An 18,526-nucleotide genomic window follows, 5' to 3' on the forward strand; every position below is an offset into this window, starting at 1 on the left:
TAAGATATTGTTAACAACTTCCTACATTCACTGTTGTTTCTAAAAGAGCAAAATTAGAAGTCTTGGTTGTGAGGAGTTCATTTGTCTGAGCTGGCATGAAGCTTATTCTTGTGCTCTAGTCAAAACCACAGCGCGCTCATGATTTGGCAAAATGGATCTCTCGTAACACGCAGCTAATTAGCGGGAATAAAATCCATCTCCTAAGATCCAAACTCATGGTGCCAGCTGAATACGGGACATGCTCCACAGCTGATCCCACATCAGTTAATCACATTTATCTGGTTATTGTCATAAAACGTAAAAAGGGAGATTTGGAAAACTACATATACAATTCTCATAAGCCTGTCACTGGAGTTTCCTGTGTAAATGTACGATAATAGGCTCAGTTTTTCAGTCAACTGATTAATTACTAATTTAACATCAAATCCACGACACTGAATATGTATTTGTGTAGAATAAAGTTAGGGAAAGTAATCATTTATTATTTATAAGTCAATAACAGGAGTTTATTGTCTATTATCTTTTAAAAATCTGATGACAAAGTAAAAAAACTGCTGAAAAAAAAGAACATCATTTGGACAAAAAGAGAGAAAGTGAACCTTGTTAATGGTTCATATACTGTATATGTTCGTAATTAAAATGACTGAAATCATTGTTTTGTCCTCCATCTTCTGTGGTTTTGTTCAGAGGTTCCTGACTGTGGAGAAAAACCCCGTTGTTCCCGTCAGGAATAAGAGGCTCACACGAACACTTTCTCTAAACAGAGAATTTGTTTGTCCGTCTAGTTTCCAGTCCAGGAAAATTATAAACCACCATATTCTGTCACCACAGTGGGACGTAGTCATGGTGAACTAACAGGACACAGTGTGCCAGGGTTTATTTACACTCCTGCTCTCAGTAATAAATTGTTCAAATTGGCCATTGAAGTTAACAACTTTTACTGATGACTGCCTCTGCATTTTACACACACACGCACGCGCGCACGCACGCACGTCAATGTAATCTCTATGTGGAGGATTTTTTTCCCTACTCGAAGTCCACTTTCTTACATCCCAGCTGAACGTGTCTATTACAGCATGTTGCGTCAGCCGGTCTGCAGGATGCCAATCAGATGTAATGAGCATCTAAAAAGAGACACGCGCGCTGTACATGCACTCGCTCTCACAGTACGTTATGCGCCGAGAAGCCCTGTTCAAATTGCGTTATCCACACAGCGCAAATGTGACAATGTAATGATGCAACACAGAGGGAGTTCTAGCCGAGGCCTGGAGCCTTGCTAATTCTATACACAGACACACACACACACACACACGTAACCGTGTACATTAAGTACCGAGAGCGCCTGCTTAAGAAATATAACCCAGCGCAAATATGACGGCGTTATGGATCGGAGGCTGCAACATTTCTGCTAATGCACTCAGACCACAGACACGGGAGAGCACACACACACACACACACACACACACACACACACACACACACACACACACACACACACACACACACACACTTACATGGAGTGTAATTTAGATCAGTGATTCACAGAGTACAAATAGCATTTTACAATTTTCCCTCCAACACTCATTTAAATGTACCCTGCAAATGATGGGAGAGGGTAAGACTCGTCAGACTCACCAGCTTCTGGAACAAATGCCCCACGGTGACCTTCTCGTCCCACTGCTGGATGTTGGGTAAGAGTGCGTCGTAGAACTCCTTGTGGATCTCAAAGATGTCCTGGATTTTGTAGAAGATGGTCTCGACCTGCTGGATGGTCAGGACGGGCTGCGAGCTCGTGGCCGTGGCTTTCAGAGGACGCATGGGCTGGAGGATCGGAGAGAGACAGACTCAGTGAACACAACCGAGGGCCGGTATCTTTCCCAAAGGTTAACCACCGTAAATATATGAAGGACTGGAAGGCATCAGACCTCAACTAATTTTATGTTTCTTCTTTGTTAAGATAAGTTGTTTAAATCAATTCACTTTGGCATCATGTTCTGATAAAAATGGGATAAAGTCCTGTATAATTTAGGAGCAGACTTTGATTGCGACGACAATTTGAGGTGGTTAATTGGTCAGTCAGTGTCCTAATTGGGCCAGTGCCAAAAAAAAAACAAAAAAAAAACTGATCTTGATCTGTGATCTTGCTCTGCGTCACCCAGTGATAAGCCTCTCTGCTCTGCAATTGGGCGACTCTCTCTTCCTGTGGTGCAGTTTCTGACCAGTCAGATTGTACGCCAACTCAGTTAATCACAGATGTGTGCGGAGTGGACACGGTGGGTGGGGAGGGACCCTGAACCACTGTGAAAACAAAAACGCTCTCGCGTCACGGAAACAAACATTTCCCTCAGGATGATGATGAGTCAGCCTCCCGCTGGCTGCAGGGGTTTGTATGAAGGCAACGCATGAAGCAGAGCAGCCCCCATCAGGTTAGACAACAGTGTTATCTCCATTTATCTTCCCATGTTAGGTTACAGGAGGACATCCTGTGATTATGGAGAAGAAGTATTTTCTTCTCCGTCTCTTTTTCCTGCCATGAGTTACCTCCTCAGGTATTAACGGGTAACTTTGGCTTCCACATTTTTCCATGTTTTGGTGTTTGTGTGACTAATGGAGACATTGTTTTGAGGTTGGTCCAGCATTGAGGATGTATGCTGCTGACAGGCTGTAATGTTATCGCTCGGGGCAACTCCTAGCTATAAAAGTAAGTGCACTAAGAGCGCTTGTTTTTGCCACGGATCGGATCAGATTGTTAGTATAAGTGTCTGACAACATTATGAAAAGGACTCTACAGAGATATAAAACGTTTGTTGTGGGTCATGTGACTGGAAACGTGAGTTAGTGTGAGTGGAGTACAGAAAGAGTAGCTTTGTGTTCAATTTAGCTGATTTCAACAATGTGGCTGTGACGATAGATTTCAGAACGGGACGCACAATAACAAACAGACCGGTGTTATGTCAAAGTCTGTTCCCTGATCGAACAGTGTTTCCCTCCTCTTAAAATGATAGCGCACCCGTCATGTGTTAGGGATAAGGGTTGGTTCAGGTTTAGGTAAGGGGAACATATCCCATAATGTTGTCAGACAGGGTTCAGTTTCCCCGAGCGATTACGACGTGTTTAGCGGCTGCCGTCTGCAGCGTCCTCCCTCAATACTGGACCAATGTCAAAAATGTTTGTCCCCATGAGACACAAAAATATGGCAAAATTAGATCCAGGTTCAAAAATATCAACACCAGACAGCAGTTACACCAAAACATCCAAGTACAAGCAACTGCTGGCTGTCAGTTATCAACAGTCTGCCTAGACTTTGTTAAATTCACCGTGATCTTTAACATGGAGAGTTGACAAAGAGGGTACCCACAAACCCATTCAACATGACTTTTGTTACAAGTCCTGACATGCCTTTAATTTCTAACTAAAACCTGCCAAATATACAAAATGCATTTTTTTTTAAAGTGTGCTCACAGTGTGTGTTTTAAACCTTCTCTCACTGACTGAGGAAGTGGAGGAGGACAAGGACTGACTCTCTATTGGTGGAATCGTATCATGACTTGTGTCGTCACTGAAGGTTGAAAGAGAAGGAACCGAGAGACGGATCAGATTTCTGCAATCTTATTTATTTAAATTTGTTTTACCTCATTGACTCACTACAGCTCTTTATGTGGCGGCGTTGTCTTACAACTGTGACTGTCCTTGTGCAATTTTACAGTTTTGATGTCAAACTGACTTCATGTTGGTCAAAGTGCATCAGGTGGCTGAGAGCGGCAGGATATGACATAAAGCGGCCGAGCGCTGGGGAAGCATGTTGCAGGAAACTGCAGCGGCTGTGGTCTTGCTTTCAGTTTGACCATCAACCAATAATATCGCTCCAACAGTTCACGCCGTCCTGCTCCACTGCAACATGATGCAGGACCGGCTGTCTGTCCCCAAAACAAGTTAATGCGTCCATCAGTGTCAGAAAAGGGAAATTATCTTCACTCCAGCTGTTTCATTTGCACACATGGTCTAGTTCAAAACACCGTGTGTGTGTGTGTGTGTGTGTGTGTGTGTGTGCGCCTCACCAGTAGCAGGGCCTCCAGCTGGTTAATGTAGATCTCCTCGCTGGCCAAGAAACCAGACAGCACCAGTTTCTTCATCTCCAGTCCTTTCTCGATGTCTCCCTGCAGGAGAAAAACAGACCCCAATGTAATAACAGCATTACACATGTAATAACACATTGAATACCAACAAGGACCCTTTTGGTAAACTACTTGTATCCAGGATTAATTTCATCACAGTACAATGACTCAAGCTCATTTCCTGCATGATGCCACATCAGGTAAACACGAGTTCAACACACAAACACACACAAAGTGTGTAGGAATGAGCGGCAGCTGTTTATTCGCGATCTAAGCTAGTCCAAAAACATGTAAATGTCTCGTTTCCTGTGTGGGGAAATGTTACTCCCGGGGCTTCCAGGTAGTTGTTGTATTTGGACTTTAATATCGTGGAAGTCACAGAGCGAGAGTAAAACAAGGACGCACAGAACCTTTATTCCTTTACTGAGGAAGACACTAGTGGGAGTGGGAATTCTTCAAAGGATTAAAAGGTGAGAAATGTGGCTGCAAGCAGTGAGCCAGAAAGGTTAAACTGAGGACTATAGACTATAAACCTCAAATTGGTTTTATGAAGTCAAAAGGGTCCAAAAGTACTGCGGTTCTTAACAAAGCAAAGTATATACTGGACTGAGAAGTACTTCAAATGATGTACTTCTTACTTATTTGACCATATTTTAGTTATTCAAATATAAATCAATTTCATACGCTACAGAAAAGAGAATGGCAAGTTTATTTATATTGCACATTTCAGCAACGAGGCAATTCAAAGCGCTTTAAATAAAACTTTAAAAGACAAAAGACAGAGTGCAAAAGAAACCTATTCATGTAAATACAGTTAAAAACTGTCATTTAAGAGCCAAGAGAATAGAAAATGAACACCAGTATGAAATAGAATAAAACAGTGCAGCAGTGTAACAAGTTATTGAAAAAAAGGCAGCGGCAAACAAAAAAAACTCTCCGGCCTTGATTTGACCGAGGCGATGGTTGCAGCAGACCTGCAGCTTTCTGGGAGTTTGTTCCAGATAACCGAACGCTGCTCCTCCATGTTTAGTTCTGACTCTGGGGACAGAAAGCAGGCCGGTCCCAGACGACCCGAGAGGTCTGCATGGTTCATAGCGTAGCACAAGACCACCAAAGTGTTTTGGCCCGAAACCATTCAGCGCTTTATAAACCAACAGCAGCATTTTATAAATCAATGATTTGACGGACGGGAAGCCCTGTGTGAAGAGCAATACACTGGACCTACGTGAAGTCACGGGTAATTCAACTCAAGGAGTTAGTCGAGTTCAAATATTTGTTGGTTATTTTTAAAAACATGGACGCAAGTTGTTTGTACGTGTAGAGAGACCAAATAAATGGTCTATATTGGAGGATATGAACGTAGCAATGTTTATGCTCATTATTCATGTGCCTGAAATAATTAAATTAAATTAAATCCATCTTCATTTTGTGTAAGAACATGAACTGTGTTTTATATATATATATATATATATATAATAATGATTTACTAAATGGCTGCTGCATGATTAACACTACTTCTGTAAAGGGCAAAGATCCACAGTAAACAAGTCAGCACACTTTATTTATGACGCACATTAAAACATGTGTCGACCAAAACAATTAAAATGTGTGAAAGCTGCACAAGCAATCCCCACTTCAATATTCCTCCGTGATAAAACTGCACACACAGCAGCCTGACAGTGAACCAACAGGCCGTCATTCACTCGATGCCCCCCCCCCCCCGAAGAGACACGTGTCCACGCACACAGAGACAAGAGGCAATAAAGAGAAGAAGTGACGTTGAAGTGTTATATGTGCTTAAAGGGAGGTCAAAGAACAGCCATGAGAGCGGAAAGGAAGATTAATTATTAACACGAGCAGATCCTTACAAAGATATCGACACACCAGCGCTGCCCGATAAGACGAGGAGGGAGCCGTGACCTCATTGCTTTATTAATAAGCCAATCACCAGCGACATCCACCTCCTGACGCCGACGTTTTCCCTCAAGACTGGAGGTGCCGAGATCTACTTTCCTTTTCTTAATCGTAGGAATATTACCAAGTTTAGCAGACAATATTACTTCACCCCACTTTTAGACATTTACCTGTAAATGACACAACATACAGTACACGAAACAAGACATATTTACTCATGTTTCCACAAATGCAAAGTCACACTAAGATACGAGTCGCATTTCCTCTCGAGACTCGTAGATGCTTCTCTGATATGCAAGTGCTGCTGCTAGCTCATCATTTATTTTAAGCACAGCGAACCATATGTGTGTGTGTGTGTGTGTGTGTGTGTGTGTGTGTGTGTGTGTGTGTGTGTGTGTGTGTGTGTGTGTGTCCACATCTCCAGACATCTTTGTTTTGATAAATGTCATCCCAGGGCTGCTTCTAACAAGACTTCTGAGACACGAGGCCTGGTCCGTGTACTCTTCCTGACTCTTGACCGAACAAATGCATTTTACCGTCAAAGCAAACAAGTATGTGTTGGTGACGTGAAAGAGCTCAACTCCTTTAGTGACAAACATGTCACAGCAAGATGAAAAAAGAAAAACAAACAGGAAAGGGAAAACTACTTTTTTCCCCCCCAACAGTGGGAATATTTTCCCTCGGCTGTACAAAGAGCTTCTGTGTGGCGAGAGGGCAAGATGGGAAATGCATGAGCGGTGAAAGGATTTTATATTTTCCATGGCAACCTGCTCCTGTTTCGTGCACTTCTCAGTTACGCTTTTCATACGGAAAAATAGCTGCATGCTTTCTATTTTTTATTATTTTATTGTGCCCTCTGCTCTTATTCTGTGTGATAAAGGAGCTGATATCAAGAATGACCGGGAACAACGCACTGCAAGCAGCCCTGCAAACGGCCTCTGAACAAGCGCGCGCACACACACACAGGCTTCTTAACAGGCGGAAGTTACTATTAGAAACAGACCAGCCAGTCTTTAAAAAGCAGCAGAGTGAGAAGACATGTGCTCCAAAGTAGCTGCCTCATCAAGCCACGCTGTCACAATAATGGCTCACACACTCACACACACACACACACACACACACACACGGCTCATAGAAACACGTAGCAGTGCACAGTGACGCCACATCACGGCAACAACACCAATAAGACCTTCCACTTTGCTATATATAGCCGAGCTTTCAAGTCCTGTCAGGGTGTGAGTCGCAGAAGTGTGTAGTGTGTGTGTGTGTGTGTGTGTATCCCCTGCATCAGGCAGTCCAGCCGCTGTCTCACCTTGAACTGTCTATGTGTTGGAGTGATGGGATCCAGCTCCCCATCTCCATATTCAAACACCATCCCCTCCTCCTCCTCCTCCTCCTCCAGCACCCTGTCCAAGTAGCACAGCACCTCCTCCTCTTCCATGGTTCTTTCTTTCTTTCTTTCTTTCCTTCCCTCCTCTCCTCTTTCTGCCCGAGAATCCCTCTCTCTTCAGGGCCTGCCTGGACACATCAGTGTTTTCTCCTCAGAGCAAGTCGTCTGGACGCCGAGAGAGAGAGAGAGAGAGAGAGCGAGAGCGAGAGAGCGAGAGAGCGAGAGAGCGAGAGAGAGAGAGAGAGAGAGAGGACCCCGCCTACACAACCCCACCCCCTTCCTCTGCTGGGCTTCCTGGTGCGAGTGTGCATGTGTGTGTACTCTGTGTGTGTGCGCCAACTGTTCCAGCTTGGTCGATGAGGTCTGCCCTCCCTCCGCGTCCCGCCCCTCCCCTCACAGCAAACGCTATCCAGCCACTTCCTCGATGACGGTGTAGAGCACTTCTGTCTGCGCCTCACCGGGAGAGTCCGTCTGCTTCACTCTCTTCGTCTCCTTCTTCCGTATATCTTCTGGGCAAAAGGCACTTCCTTTCGGACAGGCAGTCTCTCTCTCTCTTCCTTGCATTGCTTCCTCCTTCTCTCTGGTCCATTGTGGTCTTTATTGATCCGCTGAGAGCCTCGGATGTGGAGCTGAGACCGGCTAATGTGCTGCTGGTGTGGCTGATTTCAAATTACAGGTCACGCAGTTCGCCGGGCAACAGCAGCTTCAGCTCGAGCAGAAGCCGGCATGGAAAACAGTGTGGAGGAGGAAAAAAAGAGAGAAAAGACACGTGTGCACCAAGACGAGCGGTTAGGAAAATCAGTAACTGTGGAGGCTAGAAAAAGAAGAGATTGACTTGTCCTGATCCAGATGTGATGATTCAGCCATGGAGCTTGTGTGTCCCCCCCCCCCCCCCCTTTCCTGACCCTTCGATGCCACTTTACAGGAAGTCAGCCTCCCTCCAGATTTTCTCAGGCTGGCCCACACATCATCTGTACTGGCCACTTCTGCAAAATGAATCTTGCAGAATCTATGCTAGTGCCTGGGGTTGCAAACCTCCTAGCTCATATTTTACATTTTTTTTTTTTTTTTATATATATATAGATATATATATAGATATATATATAGATATATATATAGATATATATATAGATATATATATATAGATATAGATATAGATATAGATATAGATATAGATATATATATAGATATATATATAGATATAGAGATATAGAGATATAGATATATAGAGATATATATATAGATATAGATATATAGATATAGATATAGAGATATAGATATATAGATATATATATAGATATATATATAGATATATATATAGATATATAGATATATAGATATATAGATATATATATATATATATATATAGATATATATATATATATAGATATATATATATATATGTGTGTGTGTGTGTAGGTCAAACGTATTTTACAACCACAGGACTTGGAAGTAAATAAGAGTAAATTCATGCTTTTGGCTAGAATTTCTACGTCATTTCAAGCCATTAATAAGGGCAGAGAAAGAAACGTAAGAAAGAGGACAAAGCAAAGAAAATAATGTCAGGCCTAAAGAAAGGCAGAACGTGGGGGAAAAAAAGAATATAACGGGGAGAAAAAAGAAAATGGAGAGAACAAAAGCATACAACTCGTCTAGTCCATTATATTTATATAGCCCCATTTCGCCAATTTGCCTCATGCAGCACCCTCTATCCATCGACCCTGCATTTAACGAGGAAAACCCTTTGAAGGAGGGAATGAAGGTTCACCTCTAGAAGAAACATGAAACTGTGGTTCTAAAACATCCGAGAATTCAAACTAAAAACATCTCTTAGTTCATTCAACTCATGCATGTGATTTACAAACCGCGCTCCTCATGCTGAATGTAGGATTCTTGTTGCACGGTGGTGTCAGCGTTGGCTCTCTCATGTCAGCAGATAAAAGGCAAACTCAGCGGAAAGAAAGGCCGATTTAACAAGGCGGTGAGGGGATGGACCACTTCAGTGGAAATAAGACTTTTAATAGTCCGCGTGGCTGCAGCGTCTGTCCAACAAACAATCTCTCGCAGCCTCAAAGCGGCCAGCACTACGAACTGCTCTGACTCCATGTGCTACTAAAGTGTAGCAGACAGGAGAGTCAGAAAGGACAGAGTGGGTGAATACATACAGATTATGCAACCAGAACTTCAAATCTAGATTATCTGGTGCGACATTATGCTCGTAATGATGGCTGCTTGAAGGTGAAGGAAGAAAATCCTCTTTTTATACTTCGTACTGTGAACCTTTGTACGGTGCACAATTCTGCACAAACCAAACCACCACAATAAAAACTATACAGCTCAGATATATTGCTCATATTTTTATAGTGTTTTTTTCATATTTTTCTTCTATTCTTTCTATTTAATTTTTTTGTACATATTTTATAATATTTCTTTATATTTTTATAGTATTTTTTTCTCTTCTTTCATATTTATTCTTTCTTCATTTTTGCAGAACTTGCTTTTATTTTGTAATTTTATTTTATCTTTTGTTTATGTCATGTCCCAATACATCAAAGCAAATTCACTGGATGTGAAAACCTAGTTGGAAATTAATCTGATTCTGTTGTTTAATCTCTCCCTGATCAAAATCATGGGAGGTTAAAAAAATGTAAATAAAAAAGCTACCTCAAAATGTCCCGTCCCGTCTCTTCTTACCCCACATGTCCACTAGATGGAGCCACATTTGTACTTACAGGAGCCGACCCCAGCACAGAGCAACTCACAATGAATTCAAGAGAACAATATGCTTAATAATTCATAAATCACCACTATAATAAGAAGGGCAACGATCAAGGCCACGTTGTACTTACATTACCAAGATAATACAGCGATAACAGAGCTGCTTGGAGAAGAGATAAAAAAGAGCCAATGGGAGAGAGCAGGCAGACTTAGAGCGCAAACAGAGCGAGAGGGAGCTGGATGGAAAAGGTGTCAAAGGAGAGCGGGCTGTTACAAGGACAACTCAAGGTGTAAATCACATCACAAGTCTGAGCCATGACTCCTTCAGGTTCTTTCGTGCTGCATGTCAAAGCTGCTGTGTTGTGTGAAGGGAAAGCCTGCTAGCCTCTGTGTGTGTGTGTGTGTGTGTGTGTGTGTGTCGGTTCAGGTCAGGGTTAACGACTCCCGCTAATCCTCCCCGGGTGCTGAAGCAACCACTCACACAAGTAAACACACAGGACAACACAAGTCACACACACACACACACACTGGAAAGAGCCCTGTTAACCCTGACCTACTGACATAAAGGAGGGAATGAGTAAATATCAGGACACTAAAATATGCAGATTAAAAGCGTTTTTATATCAGTGCTTTGTTGCTACTCTCTGTCAGAAAGTTGTGCAATGACAACGACCCGATGCATTTCTATTTTCACGAGAGCTTTTGCATCAGCTTTTCTAAATGCCCGGTGTCTGGTTGGACTTAAAACAGTATGTTTGATGTTCCCTGCAGCAGCGGATTGCCTGGAGTAAACAGGAGGCCTCACAGGCTCAGTGACAGCTGACTGTGACGGAATAAACAAAGACAAGAGTGCCACCTCCAGTATCGAATTTCTAAACCATGCACTGCGGGTGTACAGTAATGCACTGAAAAAATAATAATAAACGGACCACATCATTGAACACCAACTGATGAACACATATATTCTGCATCCACACACAGATTGGCAGACTGGTGCTGCTGCTGTCAAGCCCCATCTGGGTCAGTGGTCGTTTGCTGCCGCTGTGAATGCACCACCTGCAGTGTGCTGCAGGCGGTGCAGCCATTGTGGCTAATCGCTAACAATTAACCGGGTCTGGATCCGACGGCTAACTTCGGGACGAAACCTGCTCCTCCTACTTCTAATTACAAGGAGAAACACTGATGACATGTCAGCTTTACCTGTAGTATACTCCCTGAATGATGTCAGAATGTAAAACTGTTTAAAAAGGTCATAATATTGAACCTTTAGTCACCTTTAGGTTTATGTCAAAGTTACATGACCGTCATATGGTTGAGGAGGGGGTGCTCTGAAGACTCTTTTGGACGGTACACTGACCAGCAAGTCTACTTAAGAATTATTGGTCCCTGTAATTGTTCCTCCTGTCCATACTCAAGGCACTTCAGCATTGGCTTCACTTTTCAGAATGGACAAGAAGACTGATTACAGCGACCAAGAACTCCTCCAATGCACACATGGGCATGTGAGTATTAAGATAGGCCTGAAACAATGTGAAACTATCCTTTAAAAATCTGATATTTGAGAAATGTCTGTTTTTTGAATTTTATTTTGAAGTAAAGCAAGGATAATGTGACTTTGGATAAAAATGTTTGTCCAAAAAAACAGGAAACTCATGTGTGGAATACTGGACTTTCCAGCAACACTTAAACGCAGCAACAAAGAATTACAAAAAGAGTCGCAGTACCAATCAACAAAATGACAACACTGACCAGTGAATAAACAAAAGATATATTGTCTGCAGTGTAGGAATTCAGTCTAATAACTTCAGATACTGATACTTGTAAAACTACTTTCAGGATTTTTACATATTCTCCTTTAGAAACTGGAGGAGAACTGCACCTGAGCTACTCAGTCATCTAGCGTGTGATCACAACCTGAAACATCCAGCCTGTGATTTACGTCTCCATCTGTCCCATATATGTGGAGAAGTTGAAGCGTGGAGGACTGCTACTGACTTGTACCTGCCTCCGTATACTAAACGTGTGCGAGCTCTTACCCCTGCCAGCAGGCCCTCTGGTGGTGTAGGGGACACCGCCTCCCCGTCGGGCCCTTGGGGCGCGGGCAGCTGGGGCGACATGGTGGGCGATTCGTCTATGTAGGGCAGCGTCTCTGAGCCGTCCTGAGACTTGCCGTCCTCCGCTGCGTCCCCCTCGTAGCCATCTGTGTTGTAGTTGAAGTCTGGAGGGCCGAGCGACGGAGAGGGAGAGAGAGAGAGGGAGAGAGAGAGAGAGAGAGAAACAGAGAGATGCCGGTTAGCGTCCCACCACAGAGAAGAAGGCTGGCGCTGCGCACCAGTGACTCACGACCACCACGACTCACTGGGAACTATCTAGTACTTCCTCAATGCTATTTTTGGCAAACAGGGATTTTCCTGTTACCCACCACTGATTGTGGCACTACACGTGTGACAAAAAAAAACACAAAGAATGGGTGGAACGAAAGCTGAAATTTCTGGAGACAATTTTTACATGCAGTTTAACAAATGAACAAATAGCTAAAGGAAGATTAAACGTCTTCGATCACACAGACGTTGAAGCTGGTATGAAGACAACAAGCTGACAGCACAGCGTGAGACAGTCTAGCATAGCTGAACTGGTTTCAGGGCCAAACTACAGAATACTACCGCCCCGTTTCCTCTGATCATGTAGCACCAATTTAAAAAAATGTGTGAGCCTTTTTTCACCACAGAGACAGCCTAGTTTTAGGAAAAAGGCCAGCGATGAAATACTTCTTTAGAGATAGCATCCTGTGCTGAGGATGCTACAAAGCAGCAAACTCCACGTGTAACTCTCTTCCTTTTAAGTTGAACTTTGTGTCCAAGTATCACAGTCTTTGGGTTTCATACATTCGGCTTCGTGTCAGTATTGAGGTCGATATTCATGCCAGCGATGGCCATGGCGTTCAGGCCTGAGTAACAGTGACAGCTCCAGTGGACGGGAACAACGCCGACTCCGAAACGAGTCTTGCCCTGCCTCAAAAGAAAAACGCACTGTTGAAGGAAACAGTGGAATAACAAAAAAAGCACGAGGAGATATAAAAAGCCTGTGAGACATAAACATGCTTGGTCGACACCTTGTTTAAATCTGATGTCTTGTTAGAGAGGAGAGGTGTCTCAGGGACGGTGAAAACCAAACGCATACTGTAATGACATGGGGAGTTTGCTTATGCTTACACACTAATTACAGATTCATTGTTTTTACCCCGAAGGACTACAAATCCTGTTGATCCATCTGATACAGTCGAATAGGAGTACATGCAGCAAAGCTTGTGTAACTTTGACAAAAAGCCATTCAGCCGTTGGCTGGTGAAAAAGCAGAACCCAGTGCTTGAAAGGCAGAGTGTGTGGAGGTGTGTAGGTGAGCCTCTCTGACTGCTTGTAGCCGGCGCCGAGCTCAAACACCACTTTGAAAAGTGGAAACGTGTGTGAATCCTCCGCTGTGCAGACATGAACGTGCTCGAGAGGTTGTGTGCGCCCGTATGAGAATAACTAACGAGCCACAAACAAGAACTAATTTCAAAATAAAAGCGGGGGGGGGGGGGGGGGGGGGGGTTCAATCCCCGTGGGACGACACGCGCCATCAAGCTAATGTTGATGGATGCGGATGTCACCTTGGGACACGCACGTAACCCTCGGTCGCTGGACCCGCCCACCTGCCAATCAAAAATCCCCTCCGTCTGTTGGTTGCATGCCAGTATGTACGTGGACCGTGGAGTGCTACAGCTACCATATGGTTTATTGGGAGCCGTTGGGCGAATGGCTGTCAAATGGTGCACTTGGGTCTTCGCTGACTTAGTGAAGCGTGCACAGAAAACAGTGTGTCGAAGCGCTGCAAGAAGACACGAGTAGAACATGAGGCGTTACGGTTAAGAGGGGGGTCAAAACACTGAGGTAAGGACATTTGCCCAACTGTGCTGTGCTCGTTCCGTAGAAAAGATCTGCAAGTGTGTGTGTGTGTGTGTGTGTGTGTGTTCTCGCTCTCTTCCATCTGTTTCTTCTCTGACTCTTCTGCACACCTTCAGGCATCCTGACAGGCTAGTTTGTCCCAATCTGTTATATTTGTGTAAGTGTGTGTGTATGTGAGCATGAGCAGAGAAGTGTTCTTAGTTGAGATATTTACCTGATGTTATAAAACTCAACAGAGCGCCAAAATCCTCACGTTTGCTCCCAGCACACGGGGGATGTTTTGTCAACTCAACTGTGAGCTGGAAGGATGGATTGATGGCACAGAAAGACTCACACTGAGCACTCAACAAAGCACTCGCGTCTAGACGAGTGCCAAGGCCTGTTCCCTCTTTTACAAAGATGGAGGCCGTGATCCCTTCTTCTATTTGCAGAAAACATCAATAGGCAACGGGAATCATTCAGAAGTGCGGCAGCTGCCGTGTGCGGAGCAGAGAGTCGGTCCATCACGGAGAACAGTTGGAACATCGAAGGACAAAGTAGAGAACACGGCCCATGCACAGCCAACAGTGCACACACACACACACACACACACACACACACACACACACACGCTGTGTCCTTCGAGCTAACTTAGTCGCCTCCAGACAGAGACACAGAGGGAGACAAAAGAAAAGGGTGATTGTGAAAATGTCTCTTTCGACTGCTCGCTCACTCCAGAGACGAGATCGAAAACAGTGAGAGAACAGAGGAGAGCGAGGAGACGGAAATAAAGTTTGTGTACTCAGTAAAACTCACATTACAGCCATGTGGTGTAACGTGGTTAGCAGAAAACACCATATCAGCTGGTGGCATCAGTTTCAAACTAAAAGGCGGACATTACAAGGCTGAATGTTACACAATTATTATTGCTAGTCACAAATGTGTTTCCTGTATGGACTCAAGCAGCAGAACACTTCTGTAGATTTGATTGAGCTACACACTTTATGAGCCATCAGATAACAAAGAGGAAGATAGAGATTATATAATGCACGTCAACTAGCTTCTTGTTTAACGGTTCTCTTGGAATTCAGAGCTAATTTATTATTGCTCTCAATAATCCATAAATAAGTTGAACATTACAGTCGCTGAAACATAAATATATTCTTCCTCTCTTCGCTTCAGATGTCTTTGGTTCAACAGGACAGGTTTTCCCAGCAAATGCACATTAAAAACCTCAACATCACTCGTCCGCATTGCTGTTGTGTTGTGGCGTTTAACACAACAGTCACACACAGTGCCCACAGTCACAATGCTCACACGTGCACATGTTTATCTGCTCGCCCTCTGACTGGCCCGAAATGTCGGCTGTCTCCGTCGCCTAATACACACTGACAATCCCCGAGTGTGACAAACAGAAAAATCAATGCTGTCAGTCCACGGAGAGGGAACTTCTCTGTGGAGAGGATTCATCGGCCCTGACGCGTTAATACTGTTCAATAGAGCCCCCCCCCTCCCCACACACACACACACACACACACACACACACACACTTGACAGGGTTTAAACAGGGACGAGCTCAACATGACACGTTCAAAGATTATTAAACATGTGATAGTCGAGTAAAAGGGATGGACTTGCAGAGGAGGAAGATCCTATTGAGAAATCAATACACACACACGTGCACACACACACACACACACACTCACACACACACACACACACGGAGACCAGACTCACCATCGCTGGCGACGAGGGAACGAATGAAACACGCGGCCTCGAAGAAGAACGCCATGAGTGCGTTGGCGAGTGTGTGAACGCCGTCTGACCTGAGCTCCTTCACTGGTAGTCGTCCATGTCAAGGAAACAGTGAGGCGAACATTGTGTCACAACTTCAGTCCCACTGGTCCAAACTCAACAACGCGAGCTGCTTTAAAAGCCGACTCAACTGCACTACAACAAGAGCGATGTGGGAACTGGTGTGGAGCTGCTGCCCGCTCAATACTTCCCACTTTTGTGAGCCTTTCGGATAGCACTCATTCAAATTAGGGCCGCAACTGATGCGTTCAAAAACACCCGCAGCCTAAAAGGAAGCAACAAACTGGTGCGCACAGAGTGTACTGTATGCATCAACATGTTTCTGTCCGCTGAATATCGTCACGTCGCTTCCCAGCCGGCCAATAACGACGGTGCTGTTTATGGGTGACGTGGGCTTTAAAATCAACAGTGCGTGGGCATGAACGTTAGGTAGGCTACATGTACTGTACTACGAGGAGCCAGGCAAAACATAAAGGAAAAGCCAGCCGCACCAAAACAAATGCTGCTGCTCGTGAGGCCGGCCGTGGAGTTCTCACATTTGGAAATTATTCAAATCGTGTTGTTGCAGACTAACACTGCCAGAGTCTGTGACTCCAACAAACACCACCCTGTTTCTCAAATGGGGAACCAGGTACGTCATAAAACCACAGACTCATTTGTACATGTAAATGATACACCGTCCATTACAACGCTGCTCAACGCTGACAAGGAAACGTTTAGAGTACCACAGTGCTGACACTGGACTACATGTCACGACACAGTGGTCATGAATCAATAGATTGCGATACTGTGAGCAAGGAGATCATGGTATATACAGACCACACCACTGTATGCATATCTTATGCCATCAGAACAGTGGGATCGTTCGTCCCTGTAACATCAACTATCAAAAATCAATTGTTACAGTTTCACAAAAAGTGATATCGCGATGCTCAGGCGTGTGGATATTTTCTTACACCATTAGCTTCCACTTCCTCATGAAAGATGCACTTGTTTTCCCATCTGCTGATGTGACCTAAGAACAGTGACTCTACAGTAACTCAACTCATTTTAGTAAAGATACTTTAGTTGTACACACAGCTGGCTTAACCAACAAAATTAAGACTATTTCCCCTTGAATCTCAACACTTAAAACTGAATGAAACTATTTTGAAGAAATGTTGCAGTTTTTTTTTTTCTGTTAACACAAATGATTTGCTCTCTTGTGCGCTATAGAATAAATACCATCGGACATGAGGAACATTTCACAGAAAAAAAGCTTCTATAGCACATCCAATGGTCTGACGGTCACCCTGCTGCATTGCATTCTGGTCTGTTGAGACTGCTGGCGGTGGAGACATTTGTATCTCCATTTCATCCAAAGTCTGTGTAAAATGTCAGCGTAAACACAGAGATTGATTCTGAGGGATTGACTGCAAAACCTGACGTTTCTGCCGATGTCTTATTATACTGAAGAGGTCACGTTGTTATTCTCGAGGACAGGATTCAAATTAAAATACAAACACACCAACAAACAACAAAACAGAAGCAGAAATGAGAAATCCATCACCAAGATTATAGATGTTTCGGGGTTGATTTTTCCCATTACCTCTTTCAGAACCAAACACACACACCATCACGTCTCATGTATTTGATGTTGTTCTCTCTCTGGACCTACTTCGCGCTCCACATAATGCTTAGGGAAATTAGTGCTGCCCATGAGGCCACACAGACACTCTCTCACTCACATCAGAGAAACTTGCTCCACACAATTACCCATAAGGCTCTGTGTGTTGATGTGGTTAGATCAACGAGGCTCCAGTTAATAAGGAATGGCTTAGACCGGAAAAGCTCTCAAACGGGACACACACACGCGCAACAAGTTCAAGGGATCAAAGCGAATGCAATGAAAGAAATCAGAAAAATGATTAAACTGCAGAAATGCTGCTAATGTTCTCCTCACAATGAAACATAAGCCTGGGCCTTAAATAAAGGCTGCTTTTCATAACTGAAGAATGGCGCTCGTCAATCTCTGGCGCCGTTCATTATTTCTGTACGAGTTATTCCCCGATGCATTCGAGGAAGCTCTGAAATGTGACATTTGAGAGTGAGCTGCCGAACAATAACCGCTTTAATTGCAATGCAAATTTGCTTCGTCCTCCAGGTTAGACTTTTACACAACACAGCGCGTGAACGCAACACTTTTCAGCAGCCGATGCAGAATAAAGGTTCTCAGAGTTAGATCGTCTGTACCAAGCAAGTACCTGCAAATATATTTTTCATGTATCGACACACAAAGTGCGGTCCCCATCTAAACCTGAAAAAAAAACTAAATAAATCGTGATATGCTTTGGATAATGGTTTGAAGTAAAGTAAACGTTATTTGTGGTTAAAGGGATAAAACATGCAACGTTCTTCTACGTACACAAGTACCCGTTATTTGATTTTGGGCAGCAGAGAAACAGCGGATCCAGCTGAGTCCAGATGTTCACCAGAGAATCGCTGCCGTGGTGTGTGATGGTCCGTGATGAGTTCAGATATATTTGAATAACCATCCAGTTTAATCTGTAGTCCAATCACTCCCCCCCCCCCCCGATGACCTCCGCCCAACGTCAGCTCACATCACTCTTACCGCTAACCTCTCCTGACGGTCGGCTCTAAATCCACCCGTC

The 18,526-nt window shown here is 43.9% G+C and overlaps 1 protein-coding gene across 3 annotated transcripts in view; it reads right to left on the reverse strand.

Annotated features, from left to right (window-relative positions):
- abr (ABR activator of RhoGEF and GTPase) overlaps positions 1–18,526 on the reverse strand; it is a 106,616-nt gene that overhangs the window by 57,494 nt on the left and 30,596 nt on the right. For 2 of the 3 annotated variants that reach the window (XM_076101622.1, XM_076101624.1), the window contains exons 2-4: positions 12,174–12,355; positions 4,059–4,157; positions 1,636–1,821 (exon numbers count right to left, since the gene is read on the reverse strand). In XM_076101622.1, coding sequence (XP_075957737.1) covers positions 1,636–1,821; positions 4,059–4,157; positions 12,174–12,355 — 467 coding nt within the window. Of the gene's footprint in view, positions 1–1,635; positions 1,822–4,058; positions 4,158–7,341; positions 8,298–12,173; positions 12,356–18,526 lie in introns of those variants that run through there. The other variant, XM_076101623.1, reaches the window with a different exon arrangement.

This window comes from Anarhichas minor, unplaced genomic scaffold (genome assembly GCF_050575085.1).
Source record: "Anarhichas minor isolate MPS153535 unplaced genomic scaffold, ASM5057508v1 ptg000027l, whole genome shotgun sequence".
Lineage (NCBI taxonomy): Eukaryota > Metazoa > Chordata > Actinopteri > Perciformes > Anarhichadidae > Anarhichas > Anarhichas minor.